General features: G+C 40.9%; 2 protein-coding genes across 2 annotated transcripts in view; both read left to right on the top strand.

Annotated features, from left to right (window-relative positions):
* SLC22A15 (solute carrier family 22 member 15) overlaps positions 1 to 12,309 on the top strand; it is a 48,628-nt gene extending 36,319 nt beyond the window's left edge. Inside the window, exons 7-12 of the mRNA XM_019548737.1 lie at positions 1,229 to 1,369; positions 2,444 to 2,529; positions 4,184 to 4,304; positions 5,190 to 5,262; positions 6,253 to 6,441; positions 10,527 to 12,309. Coding sequence (XP_019404282.1) covers positions 1,229 to 1,369; positions 2,444 to 2,529; positions 4,184 to 4,304; positions 5,190 to 5,262; positions 6,253 to 6,441; positions 10,527 to 10,613 — 697 coding nt within the window. The 3' untranslated portion in view covers positions 10,614 to 12,309. The remainder of the gene's footprint in view (positions 1 to 1,228; positions 1,370 to 2,443; positions 2,530 to 4,183; positions 4,305 to 5,189; positions 5,263 to 6,252; positions 6,442 to 10,526) is intronic.
* A 3,138-nt stretch (positions 12,310 to 15,447) lies between these two features.
* MAB21L3 (mab-21 like 3) overlaps positions 15,448 to 16,575 on the top strand; it is a 51,323-nt gene continuing 50,195 nt past the window's right edge. Inside the window, exon 1 of the mRNA XM_019548739.1 lies at positions 15,448 to 15,521. Within this exon, the coding sequence (XP_019404284.1) occupies positions 15,488 to 15,521 (34 nt within the window). The 5' untranslated portion in view covers positions 15,448 to 15,487. The remainder of the gene's footprint in view (positions 15,522 to 16,575) is intronic.

The raw sequence follows: 16,575 nt of genomic DNA, 5'->3' as shown, positions 1-16,575 counted from the left end.
ATTGGAAGTTGAAGAGTGATAGGAAGGAATCAACTGGACTGAAGTGATGGGCTAGGAAGCTAGCTGCTGAATAGTGGGAAGAGCTGTAGGTCATGAGTGGGAAGTGCTATAGCAAAGCTTAGTCAGGATCCCAGGGTCAGAAGTACAGGAAACCTACTGATTGTATTTGAGGTGGATTAGCAAAACTCTTTAGGAACTTTATCCAGTCCCTGCTCATGTCGTCTGCACAAACACTAGACCTTCCTCACTGTGTTGGTAAGGGATGCTGGCACTGGCAGGTGGCTGCTCATTCAGGATTACTGCTGTATGACACTTCCCCCCTGCACCTGCTGTCTTTAGTCAGTAGCAGAAACAGCTTTCCAAAGATGTGTGTTTGGCTTTGTGCACTTAGGTCACCATGTGTTCTGCTGCCACCTAGAAATGCGACACAGTTCAGCTAGAGCTCAAATACTGAGGTTCACATTAAGATGGTTATTTTGGTTATATTTGTCAACTAAGGGGGAAAAAAGCATTTTTATATTAGTGGAAAACTTGGAGCTTAGTGTAGCAACTGTTTGCGTTGCTATTCTAAAATTTACATGCAGAGCAGAAGACTTCAGATGTCCAAATGCAAAGGCATGAGGACATAAAGTTCATTTACTGAGGAAAGCATAACTGAGATTGTCATTTGTGTATTTCTGGAAAGAAACCAGCCGCTTACCACTGCAGCAGTCCAATGAAAAATGCCAATGGATGGTTACAGGGAATGAGCGACAATGGACAATGGAGGAATGAATAAAATGGGAGGAGTTTAAAAATGACAAGAGGACAAACAAATGTTTGGATCAAAGGCTTATAGAAACTTGGGAATGAAAGGGGTATACAGAACTTGGAACTGGAAAGTCATATGTCTCGTTAGTTTCATCAAGCCAAATACTGTGTCTTTCACGCTTATACTGTGGTTGAGTTAGTAAGGCGCTAAATAGCCTAATAAGTCTTAAATGTAATTCTATCTTCATATAAAGAAAATAGTATGTCAGAGATTGGGTTTGTGCAAAAAAAAATAATTTTACTTCGTTTAAAACTTCAGTAGTGTGTTTTAAGAGCCTATGCCTCCTCCGTAAACAGCAAGAAGTGACTATACTAGATGTGTTAAATTGAAGTAGACTGATATGACTAAGTGATCTGGCAGGGGAAATCTTATAGTCTTACACTTGATTTCTTTTCTCTTTTCCTTACCCACCTACAGGTTTGTGTGCAGCTTGGTTTACTATGGTCTTACCCTCAATGCAGGTGACTTGGGTGGAAGTATTTATACCAACTTGGCCTTATCTGGTCTCATAGAGATACCTGCCTACCCAATCTGCATCTACTTGATTAACCAAAAGTGGTGAGTAGTGAATAGCATGTCCAACTTTTTTTTCCCCAAAGATATATTTCCTGAATACAAATTCAGTCCTCAGTGGGCATGTCTACACGAGACACTGTGTCGTGGTAGCAATGAATTATGGCGACACAGCATTTGTGGGCACTCACCGTGATGCCGCCATGACTGCGCGGTAGGGTCAAAAATGACCTGTGCACCACTGGGACTGTGTAGTACCTGCAAGTACTAAATGATTGTGCAGTACCAACTGCACAGTCAGGGGCATGCATCCAGCATTGAGTAATCCTTTGAAGGAACTACTAAGCATCCCAGTTCATTATGTCTTCCTTGGGGAGAACATTTTTATACAGAAAATAGTATGTGTGTAATTTTTTTACTTTTTTTTTTTCTCTTTTCCATTCATATAAACATAAATGGATCTTAGTGGAAAAGAGAACTAGTAAATAATCATTCAGATCTAGCACACTGATGAAACTGAAGGTCCTGATAGTTGAATTGCTCTGACTCCATACTAACACAAGATGGCACTCCTTCACACCTCTGATTTTGTGACAAAGAATCCCCTTGTTCTTTCTAAGCCAGCTCCCTGTATATTCTGTTGGAACTAAGGTGTTGTTCCTTAGGGGCATCTTCCACATTGGCATATTGTGCTACTTAAGCTTTAGGGTCGCTGAACATTGGGTCACATATCCTGGTCCGTGCTGCACTATTCTATTCTTTTTCTCCTTCCAGTTGAAGTCATTTCAGAATCTTCTGAATAGATCACTTTCTCCCCACATTTCTTCTGAGTAGCTTCCTCTGCTTAGTCCTGCATTCACAAACACTTGACAGCAAATTAAAAATCTGCTAATTTTCAGTCACATTTATGGAGATTTCTTTGTCAAGTACTAAATGCACTGTCTACATCATGAGAGGAATAGAAGCTTCTATTGGAAAAAAAAATGGAAGGTGAAAATAAAAACTTTGCAGGAGATGGCATTCAGCAATTTTAACTGGGAGTCCAGCGTGAGTTTGGGTGAATTTAGAATGCTCTGTGCTTTGAGGTCCTACTAAGCCTTCTCTTTTCTGACCCATCAGGTTTGGTCGGAAGCGAACACTAGCAGCATTCCTGTTCCTGGGAGGGCTGGCCTGTCTTATTGTCATGTTTCTTCCAGAAAAGAAAGGTAAATAACTTCTTGTGTGTTTTCTTGGATAATTTGTAACTGTACTCTGGGCCTCCATAATATCCTCTGTCTCAGGATCCAACGATTTCACAAATATATGTGAATGCAGATTTATAGCACCCTTCTGGCCAGTCTCCATTATGCAGCTGGAGGAACTGAAGCTTAGAAGCTTTCCTACGGAGTTTTCCTAAGGCCTTGAATGAGTTAGTGAAAGGGTGGAACAGAACACATTTCTGTAGTCCCAGTCCTTTGCTTTTAATCACAACACCAGTCCCCTCCCATTTTTGCCTTATACTTTCTACTTAATGCTAAACAATACTGCATACCTTTTTAGGCGTTGGAGCCCCGCTCCTGCATTTGTCAAATGTTCCAGCAAAATTGATTCATCAATCCATCCTTCAGAAGTATGTAATTAGAGTATCTTTCAAATTGTGTATGCATCTCTGAAGAAGAACTTTAAAATCAAAAAATCCCATCGCCCTTGTCTCTTTGGCCAAGTCTTCCTTTTCCCCTTCCACACAGCTGTGCAGTATGTTTAAGAGGGGGTGTATAAACCATGTATAGTTTACGAAGCACTTTGGGAATCCTCTGAAGTGAAAAGCATGGTAGAAATGTGGAATTAAACTTATTTATACATTCAGAAAGCCATATAAGGATCCAGCATGATCTTGCTTTTCAGGTGTTCTACACAGAAGTAAAAACAGAAAATATTAAGGGGAAAAGATTTTTTCTTCCTTTGGAAAGCAAGGCATATAAATTATTTCGTAAACATACTTACGTATACATAGAAAGTACCTGTCAGGATATATAAATGCCTTCAGATATCAGATGAACTCAGCAGGATTCAAAAAAAGATCAAACATCTAGATAATGTGAATATGTCCCCTGACAAGAGATGGTGGTGGATGTAACAGATAAGATTTTTTTATATGGATAGAACTACTCTAAGTTTACAGCATCTGTACAGTACCAAAGCTAATACTCTTAAAGGTGTTGCAGTGTTTGGGCACCCTTCCACACAAATGAATTGTAAGCTCCAAGAGAGGTATCTGGGATACCCAAACAGCACATGAGGAGAGTTAGATGCCTGAGGATGAGAGCCTTAGCATCCAACTGAGTGGGAAAGCTGCCTAAGCTAGATAGAACTGAAATACAAAGCAAAGGAGAGGGCTTCAGAGCCTTAGCAGCTAACTGGCTAAAGATAGGCACCGACGTCTCCAGCCAAGCAAGTGTTTCTTTCTACTTTGGATCCTGAAGTAATCTGGGAGTTAAATACCAAAACAGCTATGTAATTGCTCCTAGGAAACCTAGTTGTTCAATAGTAACACATCTGGGGTATTGGCAGCTCAGGTTTAATCTCTACTTTGCTTGTCTGGAAACATGGACATAAACCTCCATCCAACATGAGTGCCCTAAACACTGGGATGTAGAGTTGGTCTTTCTTTGTTTGTAGCCCAATAAATATTTGTTTCAGCAGGAGAAACAGATAATCAGTGACCGTGTACTTCTGACAGATATTGTCCACAAAGGAACTCTGGTAGCATAACAAACTCTTCAACAGATTCCTTTCTGTTCTACTTTGTAATTGAAATAATTACTGAAAGACATTTCCATATGCTACGGATCCGTACAAAGCTCAATTTTTCTTCTTTAGACACAGGAGTATTTGCAGTTGTGAACAGCCGTTCATTGTCTTTACTGGGAAAACTGACAATCAGTGCAGCATTTAACATTGTTTATATCTACACATCAGAACTTTATCCTACAGTAATCAGGTAATGCCAATTCACTTTATAATAGTAGTTTTCTTGCCACCTTATTACTTACTGCCCTTTTACGTTTTTTTCCTTATTAATTGTACCTTCTTGCTGAGACTTTTGCTTGAAGGAAAATGATTGTGATTAGTCATTGAGTCTTAAAATTCTTCTCTGTATGGATTGTTCCTTCAGAGTAATCATGCAGAACATTAAAACGTAACGTCCAGCATGTTTAGGAAAGTTGCATCCCTCTCTGCAATAATGCAGGTGAGCAATAGCAATGTTAATATTTGTATAGTAGCCACACCCAAAATTCACGTGGTGCTGTATAAACATAAGGCAGCTGTGTTTAACATTCCTGGAAGTGTAGCCAGTAGTATTGTGGTTTATACGTTTAGCATGCTGCAGTCAGCAAGAGTGACTTTGTTTTCAAACTACTTGAGCAGCTCTGATGCTTCATCCAGTAGAGTGCAGGGGCATGCATACTTATAAGTGGGTGAACAGATGAATATAGCATATAGATGCAGCTATACTGGGTGTTTATGCCAGGCGCAGCCATCAGTGACCAGTCAGTATTGTTGCTGCACCAGTGCAGTCCCTCATCTCAGAATGGTGCTGTTTAATGCCCAGTGTCAGGTAGGATTTAAAATTATCTGATCCAGATCTTAGTTTGTAGGTGGTTTGTCTGTCTGTGCTAGGACAGCTATAGTAATGAATGAAATCCCAAGTGTAAACAACACTGTGTACTATTTATTCCAGTTTTGCGATGATTTTTCCAATAAGCTTTGTGTGCATTTTATCAGTCGGAGTCCTACAGCTAAGATTTTGCTTGTTGGCACTTTTAAACGATGCTTTAGTTCCTAATGCAAATACTGTGCTTGACACATGCTTTTTTCTTCTTAGGAATGTTGGAATGGGTGCCTGCTCCATGTTTTCCCGAGTTGGTGGGATTATTGCTCCTTTTGTCCCTTCACTGGTTTGTCTGCACCTCTTATTTTTTTTATCTACATTCTCTTCCCCTTGACTGTGATGTGTAAGATGATTGGAGGGATGAGGGAGACAGATTAGACTGTATAAGTACAATTTAAATCAGTGCAATGTGCCAAGAAGGCTGACTGGATGATCTAATGTTTTGTGCTTCTCCATACAAGGTTAAAGGCTAGATCCTCTGTCCTTATTTAGACAAAACTCCAACATCTAGTCTACTGGGTATTTTTTATCTATTTAAGGATTTGTAGAACTGGTCCACAGATTTGCAGCTTCACTACATTGAGATGCTCAGATACCACAGTGATGAGCCTGGCATAAAACTCCAGGTAGGGAAAGGGTAATAGTGAAGGATTTATGATATCGTATAAAATCTCACTGCCTTGTATCTTTAGTGGTTACAGTACCTTCTGTAAATGGCTCATAGTAAAGGTGAATCTCCTCATATAAAGTGCCTCAATGCACAGTTTATGAGGAGGGTGTGAGACAACGTCCTTCTGTCTTGACACTTACGGTCATCAGTTAAAGTTGGAGGTTTAATAATCCTTATTATCTTAATAAAGAAAAAAATGGGGCAGCCCTCTGTTGGTTTTTCTGTAACTGTACCTTGCTGTATACATGCAAATTAAAATTCATAGCCAGACACTGTAGCTTTAAGTGTTGGTATTGGTATGGAGACCTGAGATGCTGGGAACTTCACAGTAGCCCCAGAAGGGAACTTGAAATTCATAAAATCAGATTTGGGGAAAATGGTGGGCCTCTGACTCTCTGGTGGAGCAAATTGGAGGAGGACCATCTACTTCACTGAAATTATAGAGAAGTACTTGTTAAAACAAAAAGTTTTTCAGGGACTAAGATCACCCGTAGGCATCTAAGTCTTCTGAAATATGTAATAGGTAGAATAAAAGCTAAGTAAATATGTAAAATGCTAGGTAAGGACTCCTACTCTGTTAAACTATATTTTTTCTTTAATTTTCAGAAATCTGTACAGTGGTCTCTGCCATATATTGTGTTTGGAGTTACTGGCCTTCTCTCTGGGCTCCTGAGTTTATTGTTGCCAGAAACACTGAACAGCCCTTTGCTAGAGACAATATCAGACCTGCAGGTGTGCTCATATTGGAGACTCGGGGAAGAAGCCATGTCACTACAAGCACTAGATGGCTCACAGGTATCCCAGCTTTCTGGTCAATACTTCTTCACATTTGTACTGGGTTGCTAGTAGCTGCCAACTTGAATAGGGCACCCTAACTAGGTTAGGACAGTGGTTTTCAGCTTGTGGTTGACAGGTTCCAAGAAAACGTAGGAAATGGTTCATGATCTTACCATTGTTCCTGAAGTACTCTCTAGAGTATTCCTGAAATACTAGTTGGGCCAACTCAGTCCATGAAACAGTACTTAGCCAGAAGGTTGAAATCTTTTCCTTTAGGACAAAAGACCATAGCAAAGTTATCTGCCTGCTTTGCCTCTGAGCTGGATTCTTGAATAATGGTTCATGCAAAGCTAGTTTTTGAGATCATTCAAAACCTCCCCATGACCCTGGTGAAAGTTTCTCAAAAGCAATGCTATACTTGTATTTTGTGATTTGTGCTGACTTTCCGTTTCTTTCTGGGTTCAATTATATAAGGGGTAGGTTCTAAGTTATAAAGGCCTAAGCTTTGTTAGGGCCTAGTTTGCTCTGAGATCTGCCTTTGTCCTTATCCTAGTCACTGAGATGAGTTGAAATGTTGGAGCTCATGGTCCCAGGGCTTGTCTACACAGAGATAGCAGCATGCCCTGGGTGGGATGGTCTGCAACATGCCCTGTCCACATACCCCTCTCTGATGCCTGAAGGTATGCTCCAAACCCAGAAGTTCACTGGTGACATTACTCCAAATTAGTCCCTAGTGGCAGCTTTCAGGGCCTTGAGAGCAGCCTCAGGAAGCTACCTTTGAGCCTTTTTGCCAACAGATTTACAGGCTTGGGGCATACTTGTGGGTTCAGGTAGGCTATGCATGTTTGGGCCCATCCTGGCTAGGACTCCCTATCACCATGGTGTAGGATTGTGGAAGCAGGGGGGGGTTTCCCCCCCCAATGAAGCTGGTTGCACTCTTGCATTTACTTCCCTTGTTAAGTAGGTTTTGTCCATCTTTCAGTCATTTCCTGAGGTGAAAGAGTTCTCTTGGACCCTGTGTTTCTGTACCTCTGCACTAGCGGGGTACGTTTTATCAAACATAAATTAACATGCTTACTTAAATACTGGATGGCTGAATCTAGAGGCTACAAAAAGTGCCAGATTGATGTCAATAGTAATGCACTTAACTTCAGTGAAGTTATACCCAGGGTAGAGCCTGGCCCATTACATGTTTAAAAATCTTCCCATGAGAAAATGTGCAGAAAAGTAAAAGCTGATAAACAGTCTATCTGGCAAGACCATGGAAAGACCTAGTGCAGTTGCCATAGGATTTACAGAAAGTGGTTGAATTTCTTGCTGTTTATACTGTACATTATCCCTGTGGACTCCATTGTCCTTCCTTCATGACATGATGTAGTCAGTCTCCTCAAAATGGAGACTGTCTCCCACTGATCTTATTCAAGAATATGAAATTCATCATGAATAGCATTCAGTTACATTCTGCTCTTCTGAAATGATCCTGAGGAATGCAAAAAAAACAGTATAACCCATTTTTCTTATAATTCCTTGGGTTATTGCACAGGATGTTTAAAATTCCTTTTTTGATATGTTTAACATTAATCACACATCGCTCTACCAAATACCAGCAGAGTCTGCTGTTTCATGTCAGTGAGGACAGTGATTTCCACCCCCTACCCTCCAGCCCTCCCCTGATACCACTGTATGAGGAATAGCTGTGGGGTAGATGCAGTTTATATTGGCAAAAAGTCCAGGGAAACTGGTATGTGTAAGCTATGCTAGGAAAAAAAAAAAAGACTCTAGATAAAAATTGCACATTTATTAGAGGGATATGCTGGTTTAGCTAATACCACCAATCCACCTGAGTGGTAGGCAAGGCTTGAATGTAGCCACTCTGATCAACAGAAGCTGAAGTCTTGTCACATTTTTCTGTTAGGATTTGAGAGAAACCGGAAATGATAGAAAAAATGACCGACGCTTTTGTTCTGGGGTGAGCACAGTAACATGACTTGCGTGATTTAGTGACACGAAAGCATCTTAATAATTCTCCTTCTCCATAGGAGCCATCATTTTTTGTTAGTGCTGCAGGCTGGGAAGTTACATATGCTGAGTGAGGGAAAATTGCTTGCAAAGGAATCATTGCAATACTATAAAGCTATTGTATTGTGTGCTGGCTGGTTATTGCTGTCACCCAGAGAGCTTTGTCTTTCTTTGATATTTTGTTTTTTTGGGGATTGGGGCATTTTGGAGTCTATGGAAGCCAACTCCTATTTATATAACTACATGTGGCTTATTTTTTAGGTAGTAAAAATGAAGTAATTTTTCCAGGGCCGCTACAGTATAAGGGACTGTAACCATATTATCAAAATATAGCCTAAAAAGCAGGAACATGCCACTGCAACCTGTCACTTGCCTGATCTTGGAAGTTAAGCAGGGATTAGTTTGGCTCAGAATGTGAATGAGTGACTTGTAGTGAGAGCTAAGGGTACTTTTGGAAGTGGTGTTCGTGATCTGGTGCTGTGGGGATGCTTTCCATGTGAGATGCTCTGAGGTATATTGTTAAGCCAAACAAGGAACTTAAAATGTATCTTTATTCTTAATGTTACTCAGCTTTTTGCTGCAGGGAGATGAAGAATGATATTGTAAAAATTCATGAGTGAGAATAAAGAGGTTTAAATGCAGATCTCCTTTGACAAATGGGTTTTGCAGATCTTTATTCTATCCCAAAATAGACGCGTTGGTTGGCACAGAGCCTTTATGAGCTGGAACACAGTATATAAATGTACGTTTCCCCTAACTTCAGGTGCTGTAGAAGCCAAGGGTATGAAACTGCCTACCAGCACAGCTACCTCACCATTGTCCCTTCTACAGCAGTTTCAGCTTCTGTGGCACCCTCTGCTTTTCCTTGATACCTGGGACACTGAGCTTTTTATATTCTGTGATAGCTTAGTTGTAGTTGCTGCTCCAATTGTCCTGTTAATTTCTAAAATCTTCTGGATCCTTAGAGTCTTTCTGTCACTTGTTTAGGCTTTTTTTTTTTTTAATTCTGCTGTTCTGGCCAGCTCAAGTCTTGCTGGTTTGATTGCCATGTCAAATAAGCTTGGCACTTGCCCTCAATCTTATTGTAATAACATCCATGTAGGAAGATGTCCCCAACAAATACGAGTTACAAATAATTAAGGATGGGGAAAACAGAAAGGCAGTCTACTTCCTGATTTCTAGTAGTTTCATAGATTTCATAGACATTAGGGCTGGAAGGGACCTCAGGAGATCATCGAGTCCAGCCCCCGGCCCAAAGGGCAGGAAGTCAGCTGGGGTCATAGGATCCCAGCAAGATAAGCATCCAATTTACTCTTGAAGGTGTTCAATGTAGGTGCTTGAACCACCTCCGCTGGCAGACTGTTCCAGCCCTTGGGGGCTCGGTTCTAGACTTCTAGTAGTTAGAGAGGGTTGGAGACACTAGACGAGTATGTCTACACTACATCCCCACTCACCTGGTCTTGTTTGCCAGCCCCAGAATGCAGTGGTCATTCATAGTGGAGTTTGAGGCCTTGAGTGACTGTGAAAAGGCCCTCTGAGCAGCTTCACTGGCACATTTCCAGGTCTGACGTGCAAAAATTGGAGCAATTGTGCAGGGAACATGCATGAGTGTCCCTTCCCAGACATGCTGGAACATGGTGTGGAAATGCCCAGTGTAGAACAGTTTACAGACACATGGTGTAGAAACACTTCTATGTCAGGAAGCTTTGTAGCTCACTAAATGAGAAGTTTCCTAGTTAGTTTATTTTTTTCCTGCATCTACCTTCCTTTATCTTCTACTGCTGAGAACAGAGAAGTGTCATCAGATGCACCATCACTTAAAGAATCCAGTGAGATATGGATCCAAAATCTGCTTACTTGCATCTGAGAAGTCTGAGTAATCCTGGGCAAGTCGTTAACTTTTTGGTATCAGTTTCCTGCATATGTATAGTGGAAGGTCTCACTTGCATCTCAGTAGGGTTGCATTGCTTCATGTTTATAAAACATCAAGATGCTATGAAACGTGTTGCAGAAAAACATTTTTGGGGGTGTGTGAAATTTGATGCCTGCTGAACAATAAGCAAGTATTTCATTTTTCTTTCTAGTCTGGAGACAGAGACAGCTCTGCAGGAAGTGGAAGTGAGGATGAGGAGTTTTACGATGCTGATGAAGAGACCCAGATGATCAAGTAATACGAAGAAGAAATGCTCATTTTTATGCCTATTTTTTACTTGTCCAGCCATGTCTGCCTGTAAGAATTTGAAAAATGAAAAAGGGACCATCTGCAGATGGATGTAACAGGGCAAGTGCCTCTGCTTTAGAAGAGTTAGAGTACTGTTCAAATTCATTACATTTGTTTGATTGGTGACTACTGCTGATTTTTTTTTTCTCACATGAGAAACAGTTAAATTTTTGTGACTTAAAAGTATGATTGCAAGCCAAGTCTGAGCACAGAGGTGGTGGCATAAGGTATTTCTGAAACTTGAAGCATTTGAGAACTGATCCAGCTTTTGGGAAGATTGCCACTTCACCTGTTCCTGTTTTTTTTCCAAAGTGTGCTCATGTTTTTTCAAGGTGAGCTCATCTGAACCAGCTTAAATCCATAAACTTGAAAGCTGTCACTAGATATTTTTCAGATGGATAAAACCTAGAGGATTTAACTGGCCACAGAAGGCTCTCTGTGCCAGCCCAAGGGGAACAGATTTCTGACACCCTGCACGTTAAGATGCCTACAGCACAGCGGGGACATTGAGCTGATGGAATCTGTGCATGTTCCACATACACACAATGTCATGGAGTTCCAGTCTGGAAGATGTGGTGCTGTGGGATGGGGTACACCAACAGCTGACAGCCTATATCTAGTTGTGGTAGGTGGAGCACTAGAGGAACCATTGAAGGTTGAAAGGACCAGCAAATTAGAATAGGCAAAAAAGCTTTAAGGGAACAGAAGTCCTCCTTAATGCTGATCTATTCTCCCTGCATCTGTCTCCCAAATCTTTCTCTTCTATTCTTTTGGCTGTTACACACACACTTTTGCCCTGTCTGTCTAGTCTTAGGACATCTCTGACCTTCAGTTGCATGTGTTACTTTTGCTGCTTTTGCCTTGTCTCCACTTTGCTGTGTAAATTTGAAGGAGTGCAACTTGTTTTTCCATTGCATTTAGCGAATGTCTTTGGGGTGGTAATTTAATTGTGAGGGCACAGTTTAACTAGCTGTTGTGTTACTGTGGTATGTCTATGATTATAGCTAGGGGAAAATGACCTCTACAGTGGCACAAGGAACTGTAGTTGCTTTGCTGCCTCTGCAGACTGCTGCTAGTATCTTGGAGGTTATTTGAAGAAGGCTGCTAGTATTTATTTTGAAGTTTTGTGTGCAGGTAAAGTACTTTGGAAGTGGCTTGTGCCAACATTCAGTTGGTTACGTGACCTTGCTGAGGGAAAACTATTCTCTTTTTACAGTGATTTTAAAAGTGCTTTATTAAAAATGTTGAGTGAAGTGTTGCCAACTAATAAGATGAAGTCTTTGTGTAACAGTTCAGCATTCCTAGCGAGTTGATTTTTATGTAATTCTGGGCAGTTGCTGGATCAGATTTCATATTAAAGTGACTGCAAAGAATGTGTAAGGGGGGCTGGTTATTCTTTGGAATATAGCACTGGATCAGACAGTTGGGAAGGGGCAGTTACTGAACCTATTGAAGAGTTAAACTCAAGCAATACTAAATCAGACTAATACTTTAAAAAAAAAAAAAAAAGCAGCTTGAAGTTTGCCTGATCAGAACCTGTAAAATGGAACTTACTACAGTCATCCCTATCTTGAGAGTAGATGGCAGTCTCCAAACATTCCTGGTTCTGGCATATAATGCTTCATTGTAGTCTGAACAGATCCTCTACTGCAGTGGTCTCCAAAGTGGGGTGTGCAAGATGATCCATTGGGGTGCGGGAAGAAAATATTAGAACTTCTATTTATATTTATATAAATATACATATATTGGGGGTGCGTGCTCAAAATTTTTTTACTGATGGGATGCATGATCAAAAAAGTTTGGAGACCACTGCTCTACTGAACCAATCCTATGAGCAAATTGGAGAGCTGTAGCCTCTACAGCCAGTACTTGGTAGGGAAGATCAGGGCAACTACTGACCAGTATAATTTACACTGGGCCATTTTCAGGTTAATATGGTGTCTCCCCTCTCTCTTTGCACAGCTCTTCCAAATGTGATGGCAAAATTTAATAGAACATTTTAAGTCACCTGGATTTTCTTTCTGCCATATTTAGCTTTTTTTTTTTTACATAGGAAGATTCCTTGGAGCAAGATTCTTGGGACTCTTAGTAAATTTGATTCTATTTTTTCAATATGTTTTCTTTAGTCTTACATTTGCATTTTAAATTGCGGGGATGTAATCTGAGAAAAGGTTTCTCTCTAGTTTCTTGGTGTGGCTTTTGATTTATAATGGTTCTAAATATATGAAAGCTGCTCAGAGAATATTAATGCCAAACTTGGGGGTTGTATCTGTGCGGTTGTAAACCTTTGTTTATTGGGGAGTAATTTCCACAGTGTACTTCCTGACTCTGTCTGGCTTTGGGTCGGGTAGTAATAGTGACTCTCTCATTAAACTGGGGCTTTTGGCCTCTCTGGTAATTTGGGTTTTATCTTTGTGTCAAGGCAACCCAGCCATATGAAAGGGCTGAACCCAACTATGAATGGGAACCCAGCCCTGGGAAAGAATCATTTGTGTAGCACTCCCCTGGGAGTCCACATGGTTGTAACAGTTCATCTTAGGGAATCTCTGTAGGATGTGCTTCAGCCTTTGTGACAGTCCTCTCTTTACTATGAAATGTATCTCCATTTCATTCAAGTACTCCTACACTTAAATGGTACACGCAAAATCAGAAAACTCAGGCTGAAGGAAATTATTGTGCTGAAGAGATTAACTGTACTTTTTGGAGACTTGTGTTCATAGTCTGTACCCCATGCTTGTACCAGTAGAGGTTGCGATGACCGCCTTCTTTATCTGTGTCCTACCCTTTTCCACCATTGTTATTAATAATGCTTACTTTTTCATGCCAGTACGTCGAACTGTCTTGTAGGCAGAATCCTGTTTTAGCAGATTTCAGTCATCCACCAGCAGGATTTTAACAAAGAAGCACTTCACCTTCCCCTCCACATGCTCCATATTCTAGGTTCCCTGGTAATTAGGAGTGGAGTTCCCTTTGAAAAGCTAACTTGATACAAAATGACTTTCTGCCACTGACCCTTAAAGGATAACTGTTTCCTTGCGCAGAGTGTTCGTAAGGCATTATAACATCAAATATTTCTGTCATATTTAGCACTTGTTGGGCACATATGATGCACAGAATTCCATAGGATGTGTACAGAGCACGTGGTGCATAGAAACTTGACCAGTATTAATAAGGGAAAGTCTTCTAATGACAACATATGCTATTTTCAAACTTTGAAACCTGTGCCTATGCAAGTTAGACACCTGACCCATAGCATTTGGGTCTACTCCGCTGCTTCCAAGTACTATTTAACAGTTCAGTACAGACCCAGTTTTGCTTCTTTCTTTGGTTGTGTAGCATATATTCTAAATCTGCCCAAGGAAGCTATTGGAGTTCCTGCTAGCGCAGTGGTAAAAATATTCCTATTATAGACAATAAAATAACACCAGAGATATAACAGGTGTACTGTAATATTCTTTGACAGTCCCCAGCCTATTTTTATCCATTCCTTTGCTAAGTTAATTTTCCATGGAAAGTGTCCTGAACTGCTCATTGTGCTTGACACTGGGCATGTCTATACATTCATTAATGTGCCGTAGTTACTGTGCATTCAACTTAGTACTTGTATAATTGAGTACTAAATCAATGCAGTAACCAGCACTACTCTGCAGCAGCATAGGTATGTGCCTTTTAGTGATGCTGCTGCCCGGTAGCCCAATAATACTATGCAGTAGCTTATTAGCGCTGTTTCTGCTGTGATGTGCTACTGTGCATTTAACACCGTGTGTAGACACACCCACTGTGTAGGAAACATAATTTTGAAGCTAGCTTATTTGACGTGTGTGTGATGGAAAAGAGTGAACCCTTCCTCAGCGCAGCTACCATTTAACCTCTCTTCCAGTAGGACTCATTCCTTCTCAACTTGTTGTGAGGGAAGCTGGGCTGCAGTGGGAACAAACCTGGAAAAGGCAGGATGTGTTGGGTCAGGAGACAGATGAAGCAGAGAGTAAGAATCAACCAGAGGGGAGGAAAGAAAATTAGATTTTCACAGGGAGGTAAGAGGGCGAGGAGAAAAGTAGCACCTGGTGATGTGGCCCATGTCATTCTCTGCCTTGATATATACTCCTCCTTCCAGCTCTTGTAAAAGTTTCACCTGGTTCAAAAAGTGTGTTGGTACTGTTCCCGTTTCTTCATTCTGGGACTGAGTTGGCATAATTCTTTGCTACTGCTGTACGAGGGAAGGATTAGTTTGCAATTAAGATGCAGTGGGATTTGGGAATAATGGGTTGCTTCCAGACTTGGCTTTTTTATCAAATAGCTCTGTGACCTAGGGCACCTTTGTTTCCCACTGAAAAATATGATTTATGATGATCACAGTGTCATGCTTCGGTGTGGATTTTTGAGACTACTCATTACAGTTTGGAAAGCGTTTCAGAATCATCTGAGGGAAAGTGCTGTACAAATGCACAGATTCTCATTTGCTGGCTTCATAGCAGAAAAACTGGCATTTCAGAAACACGTTTCTTAGTGTGTGGTGTTACACATCCAGCAGCATGCTGTTTCTCCACCTTTCTGAAGCTAACAGGACCTCCTCTTTTACATTTTTTGGTTCCCTAAAATAATTTACCATGTCTTTCTTCCTTAACTACCTATTTTAACATAAAACTGGATCCCAGCTCAAGGTGATTTAAACAGTAATTGGGTGCTTTGCAGACTCCCCCAGCAATTCTCCACCCACCGCAGTCTGACAGACTGTGCATTTGTTGGAGGTTAACCAGTGTGTAGTTCAGGGTGCTGAACAACTGCATAGGCAGCTTTTCTAAAGGCATATAAAATTTGCCTAGAATGGAGCAAACTGCAGCTAGTCATCTCCTCAAAGGTAGGACTTACCCTTTGGGAACGGGGGGCCTGTGCAGAGGTTAAATATAGAGCCCATGCTCTTTACTGGACAACAATACTGATTACAGCTATGAAGCTGAAAGCTGCTAATGGCCATGGGGACTCTTAACCAGTTTGTACTGCCTTAATGTCAACCCTGCACCTCTCAAGATGACCCTGCAGCCCACAAAGACTACAAGCAAGCCCTGCTTAGATCAGCATGGGGCATTGCACAGTTGTCTTTGCTGTTAAAGTCAGGGGCATTTGTGTTGCAAGATTCCATGGAGTGCAGTCAAGACGTCCTGTGTCTAGAAAGTATTGCTCAGATGCCTGCTTATATTTACAGTATCTTCTATCTGGAGGTTTTGAATTACTTTGCAGAAGACAGTTATCCTTGTTTTGGTTATAGGAGGTGGGAGTGGTGTGCAGAGAGTTGAAATGATTATCCCAAGGCTGCAGGAAGTCAGTAAAGAGGGCTGGAATAGAACCCTGGTTCCTTGAATTTTCTGTTCTAATTTGTGGAGCATGCTGACTTAGGTTAATATTTTGCTTTTACTTAAGGAGGTTCTGCTATTTATAGTTCTTTCCGCTTTCCCATTTCAGTTTCTTTAATCATGCTTTGAAAATAATAGGTCTTTGGTTCTAGTAACAGTGTTGTAAGTCAAATTCTGGCTGGCAATACATATGCCAAAACATCTGTGAAAAGCACCCAAATGGCATGTTGGAAGTTAGTAGGTCCAAACATACCTACATCTGGTCCAGGCAGGTGTTTATATATGGCTTTCCCCCTGATTCATTCTGGGCATTTAGCTGTGTTCAGGATCTCATTACTCTATGGTTTAATTGCAGGTTTAGCAGATGGAAGAAAAAAGTTAGATAGCAATACAATATATATAATAACAACTGTTTAGTAAAGGTGTACTTTGTATCTTGTTCGCTTACTTAAGCATTTGCACAAGATTGCGCTCTACCATGTCATCTACAATGCCTTGTCCAGTCTTCAGTAGCCTTCAAAACTGATTTTAAGGCTGCCTCTGAGAGGCAGTCTAAAGTTA

This window comes from Crocodylus porosus, unplaced genomic scaffold, assembly GCF_001723895.1.
Source record: "Crocodylus porosus isolate Cpor-Errol unplaced genomic scaffold, CroPor_comp1, whole genome shotgun sequence".
In the NCBI taxonomy this organism is placed as follows: Eukaryota; Metazoa; Chordata; order Crocodylia; family Crocodylidae; genus Crocodylus; species Crocodylus porosus.
This window is presented reverse-complemented; position numbering and strand designations above follow the sequence as displayed.